The sequence below is a fragment of the Ptychodera flava genome, chromosome 5, assembly GCF_041260155.1.
Source record: "Ptychodera flava strain L36383 chromosome 5, AS_Pfla_20210202, whole genome shotgun sequence".
Classification (NCBI taxonomy): domain Eukaryota; kingdom Metazoa; phylum Hemichordata; class Enteropneusta; family Ptychoderidae; genus Ptychodera; species Ptychodera flava.
Window position 1 is genome coordinate 47,918,013 of NC_091932.1, and position 19,774 is coordinate 47,937,786.

At 36.1% G+C, this 19,774-nt stretch overlaps 1 protein-coding gene across 2 annotated transcripts; it reads left to right on the forward strand.

Annotated features, from left to right (window-relative positions):
* The first annotated feature begins 985 nt into the window (after positions 1–985).
* LOC139134162 (KH domain-containing, RNA-binding, signal transduction-associated protein 2-like) lies at positions 986–18,827 on the forward strand. Of its 2 annotated transcripts, XR_011552744.1 has the most exons (11): positions 1,039–1,193; positions 5,587–5,711; positions 7,252–7,368; positions 8,569–8,715; positions 8,849–9,358; positions 9,764–9,834; positions 10,010–10,083; positions 10,789–10,923; positions 16,547–16,658; positions 17,124–17,214; positions 17,755–18,827. XR_011552744.1 is itself a non-coding variant. In XM_070701083.1 (8 exons), the coding sequence occupies exons 1-8, from the start codon at positions 1,097–1,099 to the stop codon at positions 10,920–10,922; spliced, it is 1,275 nt and encodes a 424-aa protein (XP_070557184.1). In that variant the 5' UTR covers positions 986–1,096; the 3' UTR covers positions 10,923–13,089. The 2 variants fall into 2 exon arrangements, 1 of the variants encoding a protein (XP_070557184.1); XM_070701083.1 differs by lacking the exons at positions 16,547–16,658; positions 17,124–17,214; positions 17,755–18,827 and having other exon boundaries at positions 986–1,193; positions 10,789–13,089.
* Positions 18,828–19,774: the final 947 nt, after the last annotated feature.

Sequence of the window (19,774 nt, forward strand, 5' to 3'; positions counted from 1 at the left end):
GGGAGGAACTAACGTACACGAAATAAATTTGGCAAGATGTAATTTATCTTCGTGAGTAAAATTATACATGAACTTTTCTCAGTCATTCAAATCAAGAAAGCCAGGATTATACAAACTTATGGATGAAAATAGACTATCTCGATAAGCTCTGTATTTTGGACATTCTATTACAAAGTTTAAAATCTGTGAGCCGTTTTGAATGCAAAGATCAATAAGTTGTCTCCCAAAGGATTGATACTACAACTATCATTATCCATTGAAATTCTATCGTGTGCAGAGTCAGGAATATAATCATTAGGTGTAGGACAGTGATTTATGTCATGTTGAATATAATCTTGCAAATTACCTGTCCTAGCATTAGAGTTTCCTACTAAAATTATGTCTCCCAAACTAGAAAATTCAAGAATCTCAGAATGAATAGTTTCAAAATAATCGTTATTTACATGCATGACAGGCCCTTGTGGAGGTAAATATACACAACACATCCTACTAGTACTAAATGAGAAAAAATCCTTATCAAGTTCTACTCTGAGTAAGTCTGAAATTTTTGATTTTATCTTATGAATACCTGTCTTAAGGCACGACTTAAATACAACAGCAGATCCCCCAGCAGCACGTTTACTACGTTAATGTTGTAAACTTCTATCAGATCCAAAATAACTATCATCGCGCCGAAAATAAAGGATATCATGAAAAAGGGTAGGCCCACACAAAAATGACTGAAAATAACTGTCGGTGTGCCATTTCTTACTTCATGTCCGCTTAAATTGTTTTATTTTTTTCTACCTTCCTTGACTAGATTTCTTTTCATAGGCTCTCTGTTGGAATCCCCCCCCCCTCCCTCAATCTTCCAGTCGCCCCCATAGGATATTAAATGGTCCACCTCTCACCCAGTGCCTCTTACCGATGGACTATTTACATGTTGAACTCGCAGCGGATGGATATATTGAATAGAGTACTTGTACGTCGGCTGGCCAAGCAGGGAGAATCAGTTTCCGTTTGACTAGCGTGAATGTGCTTTGCTCCGTAAATCTTGGCAAAGTTTATCGTACTTAAGCAGTTAAGACAGCAATCGACCCTGTCACAACCGTTAAGAATGGCCGACGAGTCAAAGTATCTCGAAGAGTTATACAAAGAGAAAGTGGAATTAGATAAAGTTGGCCACACAAATGCGTCGAAACTAGTCTCAGAAGGTAAAGCATGTTCCTTTGTTTACGGGTGGTACACTGTAGATTTAGTGGCTTTAATATTTCCGGGAAAATCAAACACGTAGTGATCCAGAAAAACTGCCCCTTGCAACACAGTTGGCATTTTTCATGATCAAAGACGGAAGGAAAGAAAGATTTGCGAAATTTAACACTTTAGAACGTAACGCGGATTATAAACAAACAAAATTAATTTGAAATGGCGGATGCAAGATGGCGGCCACGTGTCAACATAAACAGTCAACGCGACTCCACACGACCCATACCTTTGAATTTATTGAAAGTATCCCAACCTTCTATCGAACGTATCTTTAGGACCTTACATAATAAATGTAGCACATGTTCCTTGTTGCTACAAACGGTCTACACATGACATCAACACTTTCATCAGTTGCTGCAGTCATGCTGCAGTGCAGTAGCTCGAGGATTTGCTTGGTGTTTGTGGATTTTGACGGCAAAACCATCCGACCAGCAACCTTTTGCCGAACGTCGAACTACTGTACTGCAGTACTGTACTGCAGATCAGGGTTGTCCGGCTAGCATGGATATGCATATCTGCATCCGTAGGGGTACTACACCCATGATGAATCAAGAGACCTTAGGTAGCTGTAGTTTGCTGTGGTTTGCAGCAAGCCCTGACAGTGGAGCGGAATGGGGTCATTCAGGGTCATGTCCACAACAGTTAATCTGCTGCTGCCTGCTGTCAGTATACCATGACACTGAACTATTTCTTGGTTAAACTTCAAAAACAAATTACCAATGAACAAAATTTCAGCAATTTATACCCGCATGATACCATACTAATAAATTCTCATCAATTTTCTCCAACTACTTCCTGAAATAAATTAAAACATTCCTGCACTTGGCTGGATGAAACTTGGCACAACTTGAGATGACTGAACACAATAGGTGCCTGCACTTTATAACAAGTGTAAAGATTTTGAGGTTTTCCTTTTAACTAGCTGCAAATTGTAGCTCTACAGTAGGGCGGTTGGTGATTTTTGGCTTTGCAACCTCGCTCAGCAGTAGCTACAATGACAAAGGGCCTGTAGACTGGAAAATAGGCGCAACATCAGTGTAGCGCACTCAAGATACCAAATATATTTGTTCTACTGTTTTTCATTGCACCTATCCATCAAAAAAAACACATCAGAATTGTCAACAGTAATCTTTTCGTTTTGGACGCTAAAAATCACCTGCGACACAGCAATCGCACTCGACAAAGATCACTGACAAAACAAAACATTACGCGTATATCCGCTTTGCGTTGAACACATCCTGTATCTGCATATTGTACAAATGGGTGCACTACACTGATGTCATGCTTATTTTCCAGTCTATAGGGTCTTTGGCATTGTAGTGCTACTAGTGACCCAAAAATACTGAGCGCCTCATCGTAGAGCTACAACTTGCCAGCTACCTTGTGACAAATGACATGAAATCAGTGGAGAATCAAGCAGATTTTGGCCTGTTGACAGAGTATTGTGCATGGGATTTAGGTTTGAATGAAAATAAATTAGCATCACAGATTGATGAATTGTCTATAATTTTCAGTGAAACTATGTATTTTCCTTTACAAGAAAATCATTCAGCAAGCATTAAGAATATATTTGATGGACAGATTGAGGTCACCATATAACATTGATGCTCAGCGCAAAAAATTTACAAATGTACTATACAAGCTCTAAGATTGTCGTATTGGTCCCAGATCAGCTGAATGCAGCTGTTGATGGGTACTGAAGTGGTCAAAAACATTGACAGACTTATTAGTCCCCACGGACACCGTCCGGGGGGACTTATAGGTTTGGTCATGTCATCCGTGTGTGCGTCCGTCCGTGCGTCTGTCCGTTCACGCAGATATCTCAGACATGCGCAGGTCAATTTCTTTCAAACTTTGCACAAGGATAGTACCCTACCCCATACAGATGCACGTCGATTTGATTCACAATGCGATCAAATTTGGCCGAGTTAGAGGACTTTTTAGTTTTCATCTCCATAGACTCCTATGTATAAGGCAGTCTCCATAGACTCCCATGTATAAGGCAGTCCATAGACTCCCATGTATAAGGCAGTCCATAGACTCCCATGTATAAGGCGGTACATAGACTCCCATGTATAAGGCCAAGAAAAATAAACATTTAGTTTCTCATCGCATTCATATTGCAAAAAGGATGCAGTGACACAGTTTTTAGTCCCCATGGATGAAGTCCAGGGGGCTTATAGATTGGATCATTGGATCATGTCTGTCCGTGAGTCCATCAGTTCACGCAGATATCTCAGATATTTTGACAAAATGTCACGTGACCTTGGTGACCTTTGACCTCAAATATAGTATATATTTGTCCATAACTCAGTAACCACAAGTGCTACACCCTTCATATATGGTATGATGGGACAGCTTATGACACCACATATTGTACCTCATTAATTATGCACATATCTAATTTTGAGCAAGCCAATCAAGCTAGAGGTCTGATTTTTGGTATATAGGGATAACTTAGCAATACAATTTTTTTGACAAAATGTCACGTGACCTCGGTGACCTTTGACCTCAAATATACATAGTTGTCAATAACTCAGTAACCACACCCTTCATGTATGGTATGATGGGACACTTTATGACGCCACATATTGTACCTCATTAATTATGTGCATATCTAATTTTGAGCGAGCCAATAGAGCTAGAGGTCTGATTTTTGGTATATAGGGATAACTTAGCAATACAATTTTTTTGACAAAATGTCACATGACCTTGGTGACCTTTGACCTCAAATATACATATTTGTCCATAGCTCAGTAACCACAAGTGCTACACCCTTCATGTATGGTATGATGGGACAGCTTATGACGCCACATATTGTACCTCATTAATTATGTGCATATCTAATTTTGAGCAAGCCAATCGAGCTAAAGGTCTGATTTTTGGTATATAGGGATAACTTAGCAATACAATTTTTTTGACAAAATGTCACGTGACCTTGGTGACCTTTGACCTCAAATATACATATTTGTCCATAACTCAGTAACCACAAGTGCTGCACCCTTCATGTATGGTATGATGGACACTTTATGACGCCACATATTGTAACTCATTAATTATGCACATATCTAATTTTGAGCAAGCCAATATAGCTAGAGGTCTGATTTTTGGTATATAGGGATAACTTAGCAATACAATTTTTTTGACAAAATGTCATGTGACCTTGGTGACCTTTGACCTCAAATATACATATTTGTCCACAACTCAGTAACCACAAGTGCCAAACCTTTCATATATGGTATGATGGGACACCTTATGACGCCACATATTGTACCTCATCAATTATGCACATATCTAATTTTGAGCGAGCCAATAGAGCTAGAGGTCTGAGTTTTGGTATATATAGATAACTTAGCAATACCATTTTTTTTCAAAATGTCACGTGACCTTGATGACCTTGACCTTGATTATACATATATATGCATAACTCAGTAACCACAAGTTCTATAAGCTTCAATTTTGATAGGCTATGAGACCTTAAGATGTCACATCTTGTACCTCATTTATTATGCACTTATGTATTTCTTGGCTGGCCAATACAGCTAGAGGTCTGATCTTTTTTGCCGATTTAGAACCATAACTTAGACATGCCTCTTGTTATAAATTGGGAAAAATGACATAAACCTATGTGCCCATAGATGTGAACTTATACACTCCAGCGATACTTTTTAATGACCACATTTCCCTGCCCCATCAAGACTAATACTCCTTTTACAAGTTGGGACTATGTCATTGACAATGACTTGTATTTTATTTAAAACTACAGTCTTATAATAAATGTTCAGAGACCAGCTACAGTGTAGACGTCAGATCTGTTTCAACTAGAGGCACATTTGTCTCTGTATGAGTGTAAATTTAATTAAAATCTTGTTTACACACTTCATTTTAATAATCCATCTGTGATATGAACAATAACATGAGATTTAATGGTGCAGTTCAAATTGCACCTACCAGTATCACTCATACACAGCAATATTATGTTGTATCGCTTAGAAGGCAAACTACTCTGAAATTCTTACTCAGCATTGCAGCAGTGACTTGTACATAGTCTTGCTTCAAAGCAATATCGCTTGTTATCTACACTGAAATTCTGATTCCCGGCATTGCAGTAGTATTTTTGTGGTGTTGTAGTCAGATGACTTTTATGAATGAACCTCATCAAGCTAGCCCAGTGTTGAGAATAAGTTGTTCACCCTAGATGTTGTCAAACATCTGGGAAGGTATTTATTAGTATTGCAAGCTCTCATTGGCATATAATGTACAGCCTAAATTACACTTAAATTCCTCTCCACAATTATCTGTGTTAGTGCAACCAATAAAGACACTGTATTTATTCCTCAGAGATCAAGAGGGTCCAGGAAGGAAAAGACCCAGAGAAGGCAAAATCCAAGTATTTGGAGTTGACAAAAGAAAAGGCTCTAAAACTTGTTGAAAAGATCTTGATTCCTGTCAAAGAATTTCCAAAGGTAAGTGTACATGTTTAAGATTGCAAACCTTTTTTGTTTTATGACAATAACATTGACAGCTAAATGTTTATGGTCTCCAAATGTGACTGATTTGTTGTACAAAATGAATGGGGAATCATGAAGGGTTTTTCATCTTACAAGGCTTGATGAAAACAATGCTTACTGACAACAAATTATGATATTAGAGTAGTTATAAAATTTCATTGTGTTTCTTGAAAAAAATGTGGAATGATGTGAGGGCAAATGGTTTCAATCGGCAGAAAAACCCTGATATTACTGTCATAATTTTGAAAGTAGACTTACTTAAAGCCGCACTTTTCAATCCCAGGTTCTCGCATTAGTGGAGTTCTCCTCCCAGTCAAACACCTGGCCAGTACGATGTTTGATTTCTATAACATTAATTACACAAACTGATCTCAACCTTTTGTCACATTTTGCTAATCCTGCAAACAGAGTTTATGCAAGCTTTTGATTGACGGTCGGTTCAAATCGCCAACGGTCATTGATTCCCCACCACAAACGCTTGAATTTCCTAAAAAATTGTCTTCCAGTCGCGTTAGACTTTGAATATAACCACAGAGTTCGATCGGCAGCAACTTTGCGCTGACCGCTTGGCTGTCTATCTGTGCTTGCGGCCGGGGAAAACTAAAAAGTGGCATTTTCTGGAGCGTGTGCCCTTGTGTTGCCTGTTTGGTGTCCACTTACACAATGAACGCCGCCATAGCTTGGCGTCCTTTTAAAGGGAGGCTCCGCCTTTAAAGGCACTATTTGTGATCCCTGGGATCAAGATTGTTCTAGTCTGTAAGAGATTACGGAAGTGTGATAGCCTTTTGTTTTCCATTGAAATTGTAATCTGGTGGGTAAATTTTCTGATGAGACAATCTGGTGCCAACACATGCCTTTAAGATTAGATATTAAAGGTTTTTGTACACATGTGTAGTTGTTGAAACACAGGGGAAGGTGGTATCATTGGATATTCTGCTGCCATCATGTTTTCAGAATGTATGCAGCACTCATTTGATCAATGAGACAAACTGCTCTGACGTTCTGATGAATAAAGATAAACCATAAATACAACACAGAGATTTCATTGTCAACTCAGGGCCAGACTTATGCTTCTGTAGACTTACACAAAGATGATTGCTCACAGTGTTACTAATGATTAAAGTAATGCCACTGTAAATCTGTAAAATATAAAAAATGTTGCTGCTGATTTTCTGATGTAATATGCAGCCTTGAAGTTTGGTCTGACATGACGATAGTTAAACAAATTGTGCAGTTGTTTTTGGGACATTGCACTTCGCAAATTTGTTTTAAATTTGTAAAATATTCAGTAAGAAGACTATTATAAAAAAAGTAATCTTATCAAATGTTCAAAAAAGAAAACAACAAATAAAATATGCATGATAAAACCGTTTGTCATGACTTTGCCTTTATATTTAGTTCATTATTTTCCTGTCAAGAAATTGCTGTCCCTACAACATACCAGAAATAGGCCGCCTATCTTACTCATTAAGGTATTCTTCTTTCTCTTTTGCAGTTTAATTTCGTAGGAAAGATTATTGGACCAAGAGGAAACACTCTTAAAAGGTTACAAGAAGATACTGGAACAAGAATAATGATTTTGGGTAAAGGTTCTATGAGGGACAAGAACAAAGTAAGTTAATGACATGATCAACTCAAACATCAACTGCAGACCTAGAGTAAATAACTTGAAAACGAATTGAAGCCACAGAAATAAAAGCGCTAATTAAAGATCATTTTATAGGGTGTTCAGCCAAGATATTTGCATACATGTAGGATCTGACTTGAGTACATGTATAATCAAACATATCTATTTCACATTAAGTTGTAATAATAAACAAACATTCCCTACCACTAGGAAAGCCAACTTGAAGGCTCAGTGTCAGATTTTTTTCATGTAAACCATTTGAAGTCCTACATGTCAAGGAAAGTAACATATATTGAAGAGTGTGCCTGAACTCTACCCAAAACAGAAAATGGCATACATGGCTAAATTCAGACAGTATGTGCCTTGAAATTGAAAGACTTAAACATGTGCTAAGACTTTCCATAAGAAAACTTTAAATAATTCCCAGTTGTAGTCAAGAATGAAAACTGGGGTCACTATTCAAAATTTGGTACTGGAGTCAAATTACCCAATATTTACCAAACACTAGAAATTCAAAATGGCTACCTTCCCTATGTTACATGTACCTCTATGGGGAAATACATAAAATTTTTGATTTTCACAAAATTGTGCTGGTGAAATCTTTATCTGCTCCGTGAGCTGCAAAATGAGCCCATACAAGAGGCAGACCAAAACAGTATTGTAAAGCTTTCGAGTTTAAATGTCTGTAACCGAGTCGTATTCTATCATAATCTGTGAGTTGTACAACTGTTACTGCATAAACTCCTTGGCAGTGTGAAAAACACAAACACTTCTTCATGTTTGCACTTCTTTCTGAGAAAGAAAGTAATTCCAACTTTCATGTAAAAATCATCTGTGCCTTGAAGGTTTAAATATATTAAAAGTAAGCTAAAAAATGTAAGCTAAAATATGTACAATTATAGCACTGATTGCGATTTCAGGTTTGCTCCTTACTGCATGTGTGTGACATCAGACAACGCTGCCTAAAATTTGGACAAATTTTGTTAATGCATGTGCGGCTGTTTTTGCAGCTTTAAGTCTGAGCTATAAATTCTCATGAATACGTTTAGTATGCGTTGTAACAGTAGCAGGTTATTTTCATCTTTTATACGGAAAATGCAGACAAATATTTATTTATGCATATTAATGAGAGAAAAAAACAACATTGCGATCAGCACTGTTCATTGTTGTTTTGTCACCCAACAGGAAGAGGAACTAAGGAAAGAGTCTTCGTCAAAGTACGCACATTTGAATGAAGATTTGCATGTGATGGTTGAAATCTTTGCCTTGCCTGGTGAAGCACATACCAGAATGGGCTATGCACTTGATGAAATCAAGAAATACCTCACACCAGTAAGTAAGCTGTTCTCTGCTGTGTGAAAAGATCAGGTAGTTTGGTTATTGTCATAGCGATTGAAATTTCAGTGGACTGATATTTTTGTTATAGGAGTAACGACTTAAATGTGTGTGTACTTTCTCTTGCTAGGATAATAATGATGAGATCAGGCAAGAACAGTTACGAGAGCTAGCAGCTATCAATGGTACACTAGATGCACCACCTAATATGAGAGGTCGCGGAAGAGGCGGCCCTGGTCAGGGTATGAGAGGAAGAGGCGGCATGATGGGCCGAGGAGGCATGCAAGGCCAAAGAGGAGGGATGGCAATGAGGGGTCAAGCACAATCAGGACCAAGGGGACAAGGCTTTGGATCTGGCAGAGGGGGCATGGGTATGGGAGGAGGAATGGGAGGTAGGGGAGGTGGTATGGGAGGCATGGGGGGAGGAACTGGTATGAGAGGGGGTAGTAGTATGGGAGGTGGTGGCAGTGGCATGGGGGGAGGCATGGGAATGGGAGGTGGTGGTGGCGGTGGCATGGGAGGAGGAACTGGTTTTGGAGGTGGTATGGGGATGGGGATGGGAGGGGGACAAAGTGGTGCTCAACAGTATGATAACACAGGTGGAGCTATGAACCAACAGATGGCAGATCAAGAATCTTATGTAAGTAACAAATATTTCACAGTTTGTAATGTTTCCTTTGATAGTACAGTCTGCAAATATATCAACAGTTACCATGTTGGTGAAATTATGTTATCTCGAGAAATCAGGACTCAAAACTAGATATTGAAAGGTATAGCAAAGCGTTGAAAGATGTTGAGTGATACATGAAATCGTATGTGAAAGGTCACTGTGTGATCTTCATGCAGTATTTCATGGTACCATATATGTACACTGGTTTCGGGGATTGTGTTTTACGTGGAGAAGAACTGGAATCACTCAAGATTGCATTTGATAATTGACAGTGTTGTTCTTAATGAGTTTGCAAAATCATTGGAAAAGTTTGTGTGAAGCAAAAAAATTTTACTGTAATGGGATGACAAGTGACGAATATTTCATTGTTTTCAGGGATATGATGAATCCTATGGCAATCAGAGTTATGGCCAGTCCTATGATCAGTCATATGGTGACACCAGTGGGTGAGTAACTCTCATTTTGGCTTTATTCATGAAGTAAATCCAGTCAGGAAAGGTCCGGGAAAACCAGACTGTTCGGTCAGACGATAAATTTGTACTTTCTTGGGTCCCATTGTCCTGTAAATCATGATAAATGACACATGCAGGGCTGTATTGATGTGTTGTTGTATTCTTTCAGTGGTAATGAAGGATATTACGAAGACTACAGTGGTACAGGAGGGGATAACAGTGGAAATTATGGATCAGGTTTTGGTAAGTCCCCAGTATTAAACAGCCATCCAGTGTTAAACAGTCATTACTGTAGTTCCTATGAGGACACACTGTGTTTTCACAGGAACTACAACTAGAAGTCATTAAAGAGCTTGAGCTTCAAAAATTGGAGTGGAACTATCTGTCTAGTGTTCACAAGTTTATATAGTGCTACAAGAATCCACGTGTCACCATAATTGTAGCTAGTATCGAAAAACCTAAGTACAAATGTTGTGCACAGCGAATAACAAAGAGTGAAGTATAAATTGTTGGAATAAGTTTGGTTGGTGGATAGGATTATAAGCAAGCCTTTAAAGGCTTTATACAGAATATTGTATGATTTTGATTGAACTTGCAAAATTATACCATGGTTCTGTCAAAATCAATTTTAAAGATTGGATTTGTTATATAATTGTCCGAGCAGAGACCACAACATTTGCTGAAATGAGACCCTCTAGCCTTTAAATTGGGTAATTATTCCAGCCAATTATGTGTATAAGAGATGTCATTCCTGTTAAAATAGTGTTACCTTATTAAGATGTGCAACGTTTTCCATGATTGTTTTTTCAATGGTATCACACAATTTGTACCTAATTGCGAGGTGTGACGTTAATTGTTGGTATTAAAATAATGTGTTTCCAAGATCTTAAAGTTAATGTCACTTTAAACGAATACAAACTAAATTTGTGATATTGTGTTCTTCTGTAGGTGGTGGCAACCAAGGATGGGGCAGTGGTGGCACTTCAACCGGTGGAGTCAGTGCACGTGGTGGTGGGCCTTCTCGTTTCAAATCACCAGCCATGAAACATGGTGTGGGCAGGAGTCACCCTTACCAATTCTAAAGTAAGCTGAAAGGTTTTTAACACCCTGAATAAACTGCCTTTCAAACCTGTAAATCTCCATCTGTGGACAGTGTCTCAACAATGACATGGACAATATCTGATAGCTTTATCATCCATCCAAAAACATTTCACAGTTTACTAGTTCTCTTCACCTTTGCTGACAGCTCTGTACCAGAAAAATAACACTTACTGTCGTAGACCAAGCAAGCGAGATATAAACCCATTGATGTTTGAATTTAATGGATATTTGATAACTCTGACAAGCTCTACCTAAAAGTGATGTTTATTGAAATATTAGTTGTGTGAATAAATTTTAAAAAGAAGTCTGTTCAGCTGAATGGTGTATCTCATATGCTCCGTAGTCTCCATAATTTGAAAAATGGAATGATCACAAAATTATTTGTGCCTTTTGCAAAGAAATTTTTCAGCATTTAGGATGTCAAATTTGTTAGTTGTATGGTTGTATTTGTCAAGTTTAATCCATAAAATGGCAATAGAGAGTATGTAATCTTTTATAACTTTTAAAATACCTACCACTGATGTGTATTATCTTGTTCTTCATTTGGGTTAAAAAGTGTAGTAGTCAAGAGTACAAACATAAATCTTAAATCTTTTCAATGTTTTTCATTTCAGACAGGTGGTTAATGCGCAGTAGCTTAATGGGTTACAAACACTTAGTTTGATATAATAACCATGATAAAAAAAGTGAAAATTGCATTGTTAAAAATCGTTACATCAAGATTAATATTTCTTAATTATGAATCTTATGATACTCACAAAATGAGTCTGTGCATTCAACCACTCAAAAAAATGTAAACCTTTTATTGATTTTTTATTGTTCAATGTACAACATGAACATGTCATGTATTATTACTTCTTTGTATAACAAAAACTTACTTCATGAATTTAAAAGAACGTACAGCAGATACATTAAATATCTTTTGCAGTAGTACTTAGTATAAACTGCTACACACTTGATGTTTTCTTTTTATCCTGTGATAATCATCTTGCTTTTGCAGGAAAGTTGAATAAAGTCTTTTTGCAATATTAATATTTTTGCCTCTAAACTGAATGTAATAATTTATCATGAAAATCTTGTTTAACTTGTTTACCCAAGTCTGCTTTCCTTGCTTGTGGTTATTTCCACGACCAGGTTACTTTATGTAATTTTTAGCTGACATCTTATCATGCTTTGACAATCAGACGGTGTCTGATAGGTGGAAAATTCAGTGTCTGTATATCTGTGTGTGCGTATGGCAGGCTTTCCCTCCATTACATAAAGCTAAATTACACCATGGGATAATAAGCTCCTGTTGTTAAAATAGAATGCAAATCTCAAAAATAGCATAGAGGGAGTGAAATGACCCACCTGTAATTGTTGTTTAAAAATTGTTCAAATAATTATCATCAATAATAACATAGTTGAATTTCAATTTTGAGATCAAAACATACTGCACAAGATAATATTCTTTAAATTATTTTATGTAATTTTTAATAGCAAATTAGCAATAATGTACTGGAGAATATTTAATTTTTTTGTGTAAATTTTCCTTCCTGGAATCACCTGCTCAATTGTTTTCAAATATGATGTACAGTTTCCCAAGGATTGTTTGACATGTGCTCCTTTCTAACTCGTGACAAACCTGCCAACAGTTTTCACATGCTGTTAAAATGTATTTTAAGCTTTATCTCCCAGCAGAACAGGCTGTGTAAAACATGCATACTGTTTTGAGTGTGAATGTACTTGAAATAAATACAGTTCAAGTCAATCACCAGATACTGATTTTAATGCCCTCTTTCATTGATAAAATTGTTTTCTTGCTATGTCTGTATCTTAGCTAGGTAGAATGCATGTCTTATTTCAGCAGCATCAGAGTTTGAAATATCAATTTTTAGGTAGAGAAAAATTTGTGGCTATACTTAAATTCTTTTGATATTTTAACTTCTTTCCATTATCTTCACTTATTATATACTCCCATTAGGAAATCAAAAATTCTTATTGAATGATTAATATTTCATTACTATTGGATGCATTTTGAAGGCAGTTTGCCAATTAAACATCAAATTTAACTGTTTCTTGTCCCCGTTTAACAAAGTCTGTCCTGCGTGTCTGTGTGTGTCTACACTGATATCTCTGACATGCCCCACTAGCATTCTTTTAAAATTGGTACAAGGATAATACACTACACCATACATATGCAAGTTGATTAGTTTCATAATATGATCCAATATGGCCACCAGGCAGCCATTTTGTTTCCATTTTTTCATGTCTAAAGCCATTACTAAAATATGCCTCAAGTGATTTCTTTCAAACTTGGCACAAAGACAATACACTGTGACTTACATATGCACATAGAAGTATTTTGAGGTACGATCCAATATGGCTGCAAGGTGGCCATTTTGTTCAATTTTTTTTACTCAAGCCATTACACAGACATGTAATGACTCTTTTCTTTCAAATTTGCTACAAGGACAACACACCATGACGTAAATATGAATGTCTCATATTTTCAGCAATATCATCCACTGATTCTGATTTTTCCAAATCTATGCCTGGACCAATTAAATTTGAACATGGCAAAAGGACAACGTATTAAGACTCTTTTTTGACACAATCTAATATGACTGCTACGTGGCCATTTTGTTCTAACTTTTTCATATGTACTCTATTAAATATATAGCCACATCTATTGGGCTAATGTGCAGCATCTTGGAAGCTGTTATCCAATTGGTTGGTTGAATCTTACTGTTATCATTGAATTATACACAATAGACTGCCCAAGTTGCTGTGAATAGTGACAATTGACCAATCAGATATAACCTTCTGAGCCACTGCACATCAGCAAGATCTATTACCCAATTATTTCACAGATTTGGCTAAACTAATTCCATTCATACTTGGTACATCAACAGTGCACATACACATCAATACAAGGTTAATTCTTTCTTGGCTATTCTCCCGATATGCTTTTACCAATCTTAAACCACCATTTCCTTCAATGGTTTCCAAATTTATTACTAACCAAGTAGAGACTGTATCATTTACAATGACTTGTTTTGATTGAAGGGGTGCCAAGTTTCTTCAGATGTGCTGCATTGCAATACTGAAGTTTGCTACATACAGCTATATTAGCCTGGCAGACATGTAGATCTTCGTGTTAAAGCTAACATGATGAAACAATCCTTAAAACAATAAACATACATAGCAAATCAGATTTTGAACCATTTGCAAAACAGTGGATATATTGGGAATAATAATCAGTAGATGGTTAAAAGTAGTTGTACTTTTTGTCACAAATGCTGGTGTAATAATTACACTGTAATTATTGCCACAGTGTAACAACTGTTAAATCACGGTCCGGGATAGAGGGACCGTGGTTAAATACTGCTACATGTGAATGTATTTTTCTAACATTTTTCTACCTATTTTATGGGTCAATAATGATGTATTTTAACTCTCTGAGAAGAAATTGATTTCTTTTTTGGATGTAATCTTGGAGTATTAAGAATGATGCAGACCATAGCATGTTGCATAGTGATGGATACAGAATAAACTTGAAGATCCAATACACGTCCTAAAACCAGAAAAGTCATGCCCTTTAGTATTACCTGCATATCATTTATAACATTGCCTTTCTAATGTGACCAACATTCAAATTTCTTCTTTTATAATATGGCATTGATACATTTGAAATATTAAAATATTCTTTCAGTTACAATGATAAAATTGCAACTTAATAGAATCCTGTTTACTCACGCAGAATGGCCTATGTAATATGATATGCTTTGGTAACCCTGTCTCTTAATGAATCATGTATCTGTTAGGAACTGTTTGTTTAAAAGTAGGTGTAGCAATATTTTATGGTTTTCTGGTAATGTGTAGAAAGACTGCACTCGTAATGCTTTATGTATATTGCATTAAAATGCTGATGGATGTCGTAAATGTAAACCTCCTAATACTGAGGGAGCTTGCCGCAAGGCACTATAAACCGAGGTCCTTAAAAAGTGAAGCAGTCATTTCAAGAAGAGATAAATGGACTTAATTCACACCAGTGAACAATACTCATGTCACAGACATTGATTTAAAATTCATGAGGCCAGGTACCAGGTATAACTACTAAAGGTAATGTACATTTTTATAATGGTATTTTTCATTCTAAGATGTGAACTATAATCTTCATAATGTTCTTATAAAATGTTGTTCAATAATATTTGTGAGATGTTTTTCTTCACCAAATTTACACATGAATACAATGCATGACGTAAAACCTTTCAAGTAGGAGGTAGTAGTTTGTAGTTGCATTCAAATTATACTACTGTGTCCAGCCACTTAGATTTTAATTGTACATTAATGTGCAGGAATTTGCTTCCGATGTACATTGATTGATTGTAATGGGAAAAATATAATAATAATAGAAGCAGATGTGTATAAAACAACTTGTATTGGACATCTACATGTTCATGGACCAATAATGCTATACGCTATAGGCTGTAGCTGATATCACTGTCAATGACAAATCGATATATGTAATAAACTGCTTCGCCTCCCCATGGCAAAGTTAAGTTAGTATGTGCCTTGAAATTGAAAGACTGAAACTTTTGCTCAAACTTTCCCCTATGAATTTAAGATCAAGCATAAATCATGGGTCACCATGCAAATATTGTTACAGGAGAAACGAATTGCCATACAGTTGCGGACATTTGAAACTCAAAATGGCTGCATGCCATCCCCGTGTTAATTCAATGATGAAAAGTTAAATTTTCAATTTCAAAAACTAAGATGGAGAAATTTTTCTGACTTCAAAACCTTTTAAATGAGTCTTCACCAGAAGTAGACCGGTAAAGTATTGAAAAAAGTTTAGTCTGAATATCTGTCCCTGAGGCACATTCTACCTTAAATCTCATGTGAAAAAGGAAATAAGTGGAAAATATAAAATGTAATGGCTTCGGTATTTTCTTAATATTTCCATTACTACTATAATACACTGGATAGCTTTCAAGAATAATAAAGCCTATGGCTTTTAAATCATGTATCAGTCATTAAAACATTATAATATTATTGTATATTATTGTAATAACTTGGTGTATCAATCATTAAAATATTATAACATTTTCAGCAAAGCAGGTTTAGAGATCTTTCTATGATTTTTTGAAGTCCTCAATATTACAATGTTGGAAATATTTTGCTGAGTAATTACATGTAATTTATGCTTTTTAACCACATTTTTTGGAAATTCTAATCTCAAAAAGTCACAGTTCTGTACTATCTTGACACTTTTAGATAGCTGACATACTGATTTGAAGTTATAATTCTCGCCAGTCATAATGAAGCACCAGAAGAGCAATTTATTTATGTTCACTTATCTTCTATTTTTGTTCACTTAAATGATGTATCTGTAATAGGAGTGACATTAAAGACCAAAATCTATCATGCCAGCTGTACATTTATTGCTCCAACCACACCACACAGAATAAAGTACTGGCAGACCAAATTTGAAGGGTAAATAATGGAAATATTAAGGCAATGCAGTTTTTCTTTTATTGAATATTTTTACTGGAACTGTGAATATGGAATATGATGACCATGAATATCAGGATTCTAATACTCATTGTATTTTCTGCAGGTTCTATTGCTTTGGAAATTGAGATAGCATGTATTGTGATGTATGAAGCCAACAGTTATGTGTACTGTGAGATCAGTGAAATACGGAAATCATAACTTGCAATGTGCCAGATGTAAGTATTATCAGTTTCTTGGAAAAATCTTGTCTTTGTTCTTTCAAAATTGTGACAAGTGACTGAAGGGCCGTGAGTAGAAAAGCAACAGCAAGTTATCCAAAATATTTGGATCATTTTGCAACAGCATAAATGCACAAAAAGTATAAAAATCTGTAGAAAGTAGTTCTGCTCAATCCGGAAAATATTGTTGGCAGTGAGGATGTTATTATTTATGTTACAACCCTATGCTTGTAAATCTATTTGTTTTGGTCCGAATATACTTCACAGGGACATGTAAGTGCTATTATCATCCATGTTCAGAGAATTAGAGACTGTTGTAGAATACTAGTAAGCACTCCATAAGAACATCTCCAATTACGTAAATAGATTTAAAAAAGAGAGTTGGCCGTATCATGAAGGAATACATAAGTTGTCCGATATGTATGAAATATGAGTGATGTATATTATTGTATCCTCCAACAGAACTGAAGTTGTAAATAGAGTTGATGGACATGAAGAAGCAACTGAGTGAGAGGCTTTCAGTAATGATGCTATTTTGACAGCCACCCATGAGGTAAGCAAATACAGAGATACAATAATAATTTATACAGTGAGAAAGTGCAATTTGTCAATCTAAACAAGAAGGCTAATAATGTGACTATTTGCATCTATAAAAAGATGGTGCAGTTGTTGATATAACAATACAATGTTACAATTTGTATATATGACAAACAATGTTACAATTTGTTTTTGACATGATATACAATGTTATAATTTGTACATGACATACAGTGTTGCATTTTTTGAAATGATAGGTCTAATACAATGTTTCATGTTGTATCTGATTTGGCAAGTGCAATGTTGCAAATTGCACATGTGGCAAATACAATGTTACAATTTGTATATGATATAACAACTGCAACGTTACAAATTGTATATTTGTAGATGATATGGCAAATACAGTGCTAGTATATGTACGGTAAATGGTGTGTGAGAAATGTCATGTAGGTGTGGATTTTGGTGTATGGCTACCCTTAGTGCAGTCAGGTAGAGTCAATAAAACCTGATGAATTGTTGTAAACAAACAGAAATTTTACTTTTCCTTTCCTTGCAGGGTGAAAATGTTTACAGGTTACAGTTCATCCAGGAACACTACTCCAAGCATCGCATTTACTTCAAACATCCATCAAATATGAAATGAACTTTTTCTGGAGTTGCACTTTTTCCTGACATCAATGTGGCAATCACTCCTGTTTGAGTGGTATGAACACATGTTCTACATTTGACTCTTTTTCTTTCCATGTAGACTTTTGACTGTGGAACTTTAGATGAAATGTAGACTTCCAACCTCCTTTTAGCACAACTTTTGACTCCACATTTAGCACTTTTTTTAAAAGAAAAATTGCAGTGCTTTATTGTTTGAACTGCTCAGGGTACAAATTCAGAGCTGAGTGCCACTCCTGGTGCGTAAACGTATTACAACTAACCAGTAACTATCATTTGAGTGATTAGAACTCGTTGTGCATGGTGGCTTGAGAATCATGAAGAACATAACTACTAGTTAACTTTTCCAGATATCTATAATTGGTTTACTGCTCCAGATACTTATTGTAATCGACTTTTGTTGAATGTGCCGACATGACCAGTTGCACTTGTATCAAAATATTGAAATTCTACTTTCTACTCAAAAAGGTACAGATAAAATGCATATCTGATAATTATTTTCTTCATTCATACTATTATCAGTGTAGAATTTATCCATTTTAGTAAGTCGCCTTTGTATTAATACAATGTAAATATTTAATTGAAACCATCAGAAATTGATGTAAAGCGTCTTTCCTCACCAATTATTTGCCAAATTAACAGTGATTGTCGAAGCCTTGTTGAATACTTCAGTTCATGATTTAATCATGCTAGAAGCAAATCTTTAAAAATTTTATGCAAGGGGAATTTGAACAGCAGTTACTCTGGAAATTCCCCTAAGCAAATATATGAAAGATTGCTGTCTATAGAAGTAATTTTACTGAAAGAGCATTTTAGTGAAGATCCGTAATGGTTATGTTTGGTTTTGAATGGAATGTATGGAAAAAATTGGAGTAGCTGAGAGTGAAAATTTTGTTTTGAGATTTTAGACTAAACTAAATATTTTTAGTAATAAAGAGTTGCAAACCATATATTTTTAATGAACCGATGATTTGATTCTGTCCTTTTTTTACAGAGAGCACCACATTAACCCGTCAAGTCTTTTAGCAAAATGCCTAGTGAGACAGGGAGTCATTGGCCAGATAACAAATAAATTGGCGATCAACTTCACTGGTTGGGTACAGCAACTGCAAGCACCAAAATCAGCGGGTAATCTCAATCGGTGTCAATTGTGAATTATTCTTCATTCGTTCAGTTTATTTTCTAAGATACACCATGAGAGAAATGGTTTGTACCACTGTGCGATGTTTACGCAGCCTGTAGTATCAGTATCAATTTTATGGCCAGAGTTGGGCTTCCTGCTGACTTTTGTATTACAATCGCTGTACCAGACCACTGAAGTTGACCGCCAATTTACTTGTTATCTGGCCAAATGACTCTCTGTTTTACAAGGCATTTTGCTAAATGGCTTGACGCGTTAATGTGGCGTTCTCTGTAACTTCAATGGGTAGTGTCTATTGTCTCATATGTCCATGCACTGCAAACTTGATAACTCAGTGTTTATGCACCTCTCAAGTTTTCCACCAGTGGGGAAGTGCAGGCTTAGCTTAGCAGAGAAATCAACATTTTTTGGAAGCCATTTCAAATTCCCATCCACAGGCTGCAAAAGTATGCCAGATATCCAAGAATGAAAGAATATAGAGGCTGCATGTAGATAACTCTGGACTTGTTATCAGTCAAAATTCTGGACACAGTGTGTATCTTGCCAAGACTATCAGTTCCCCATCAGCCGAGCCATCAAGTGGCGGTACTTTGCCAATTGAAAACACAGTTTCTCTAAAAACTTTATTTTCACTTTAATACTTGCCATTGTATGTTATAGTAGGTCCAGTCAGTAAAAATAATGGTACGGTACATGTATTTGGACTCGCAGTTAAATGTACACCCTAACACAGTACTATAAATTACCCATGATCCTCTTTGATTTGTAC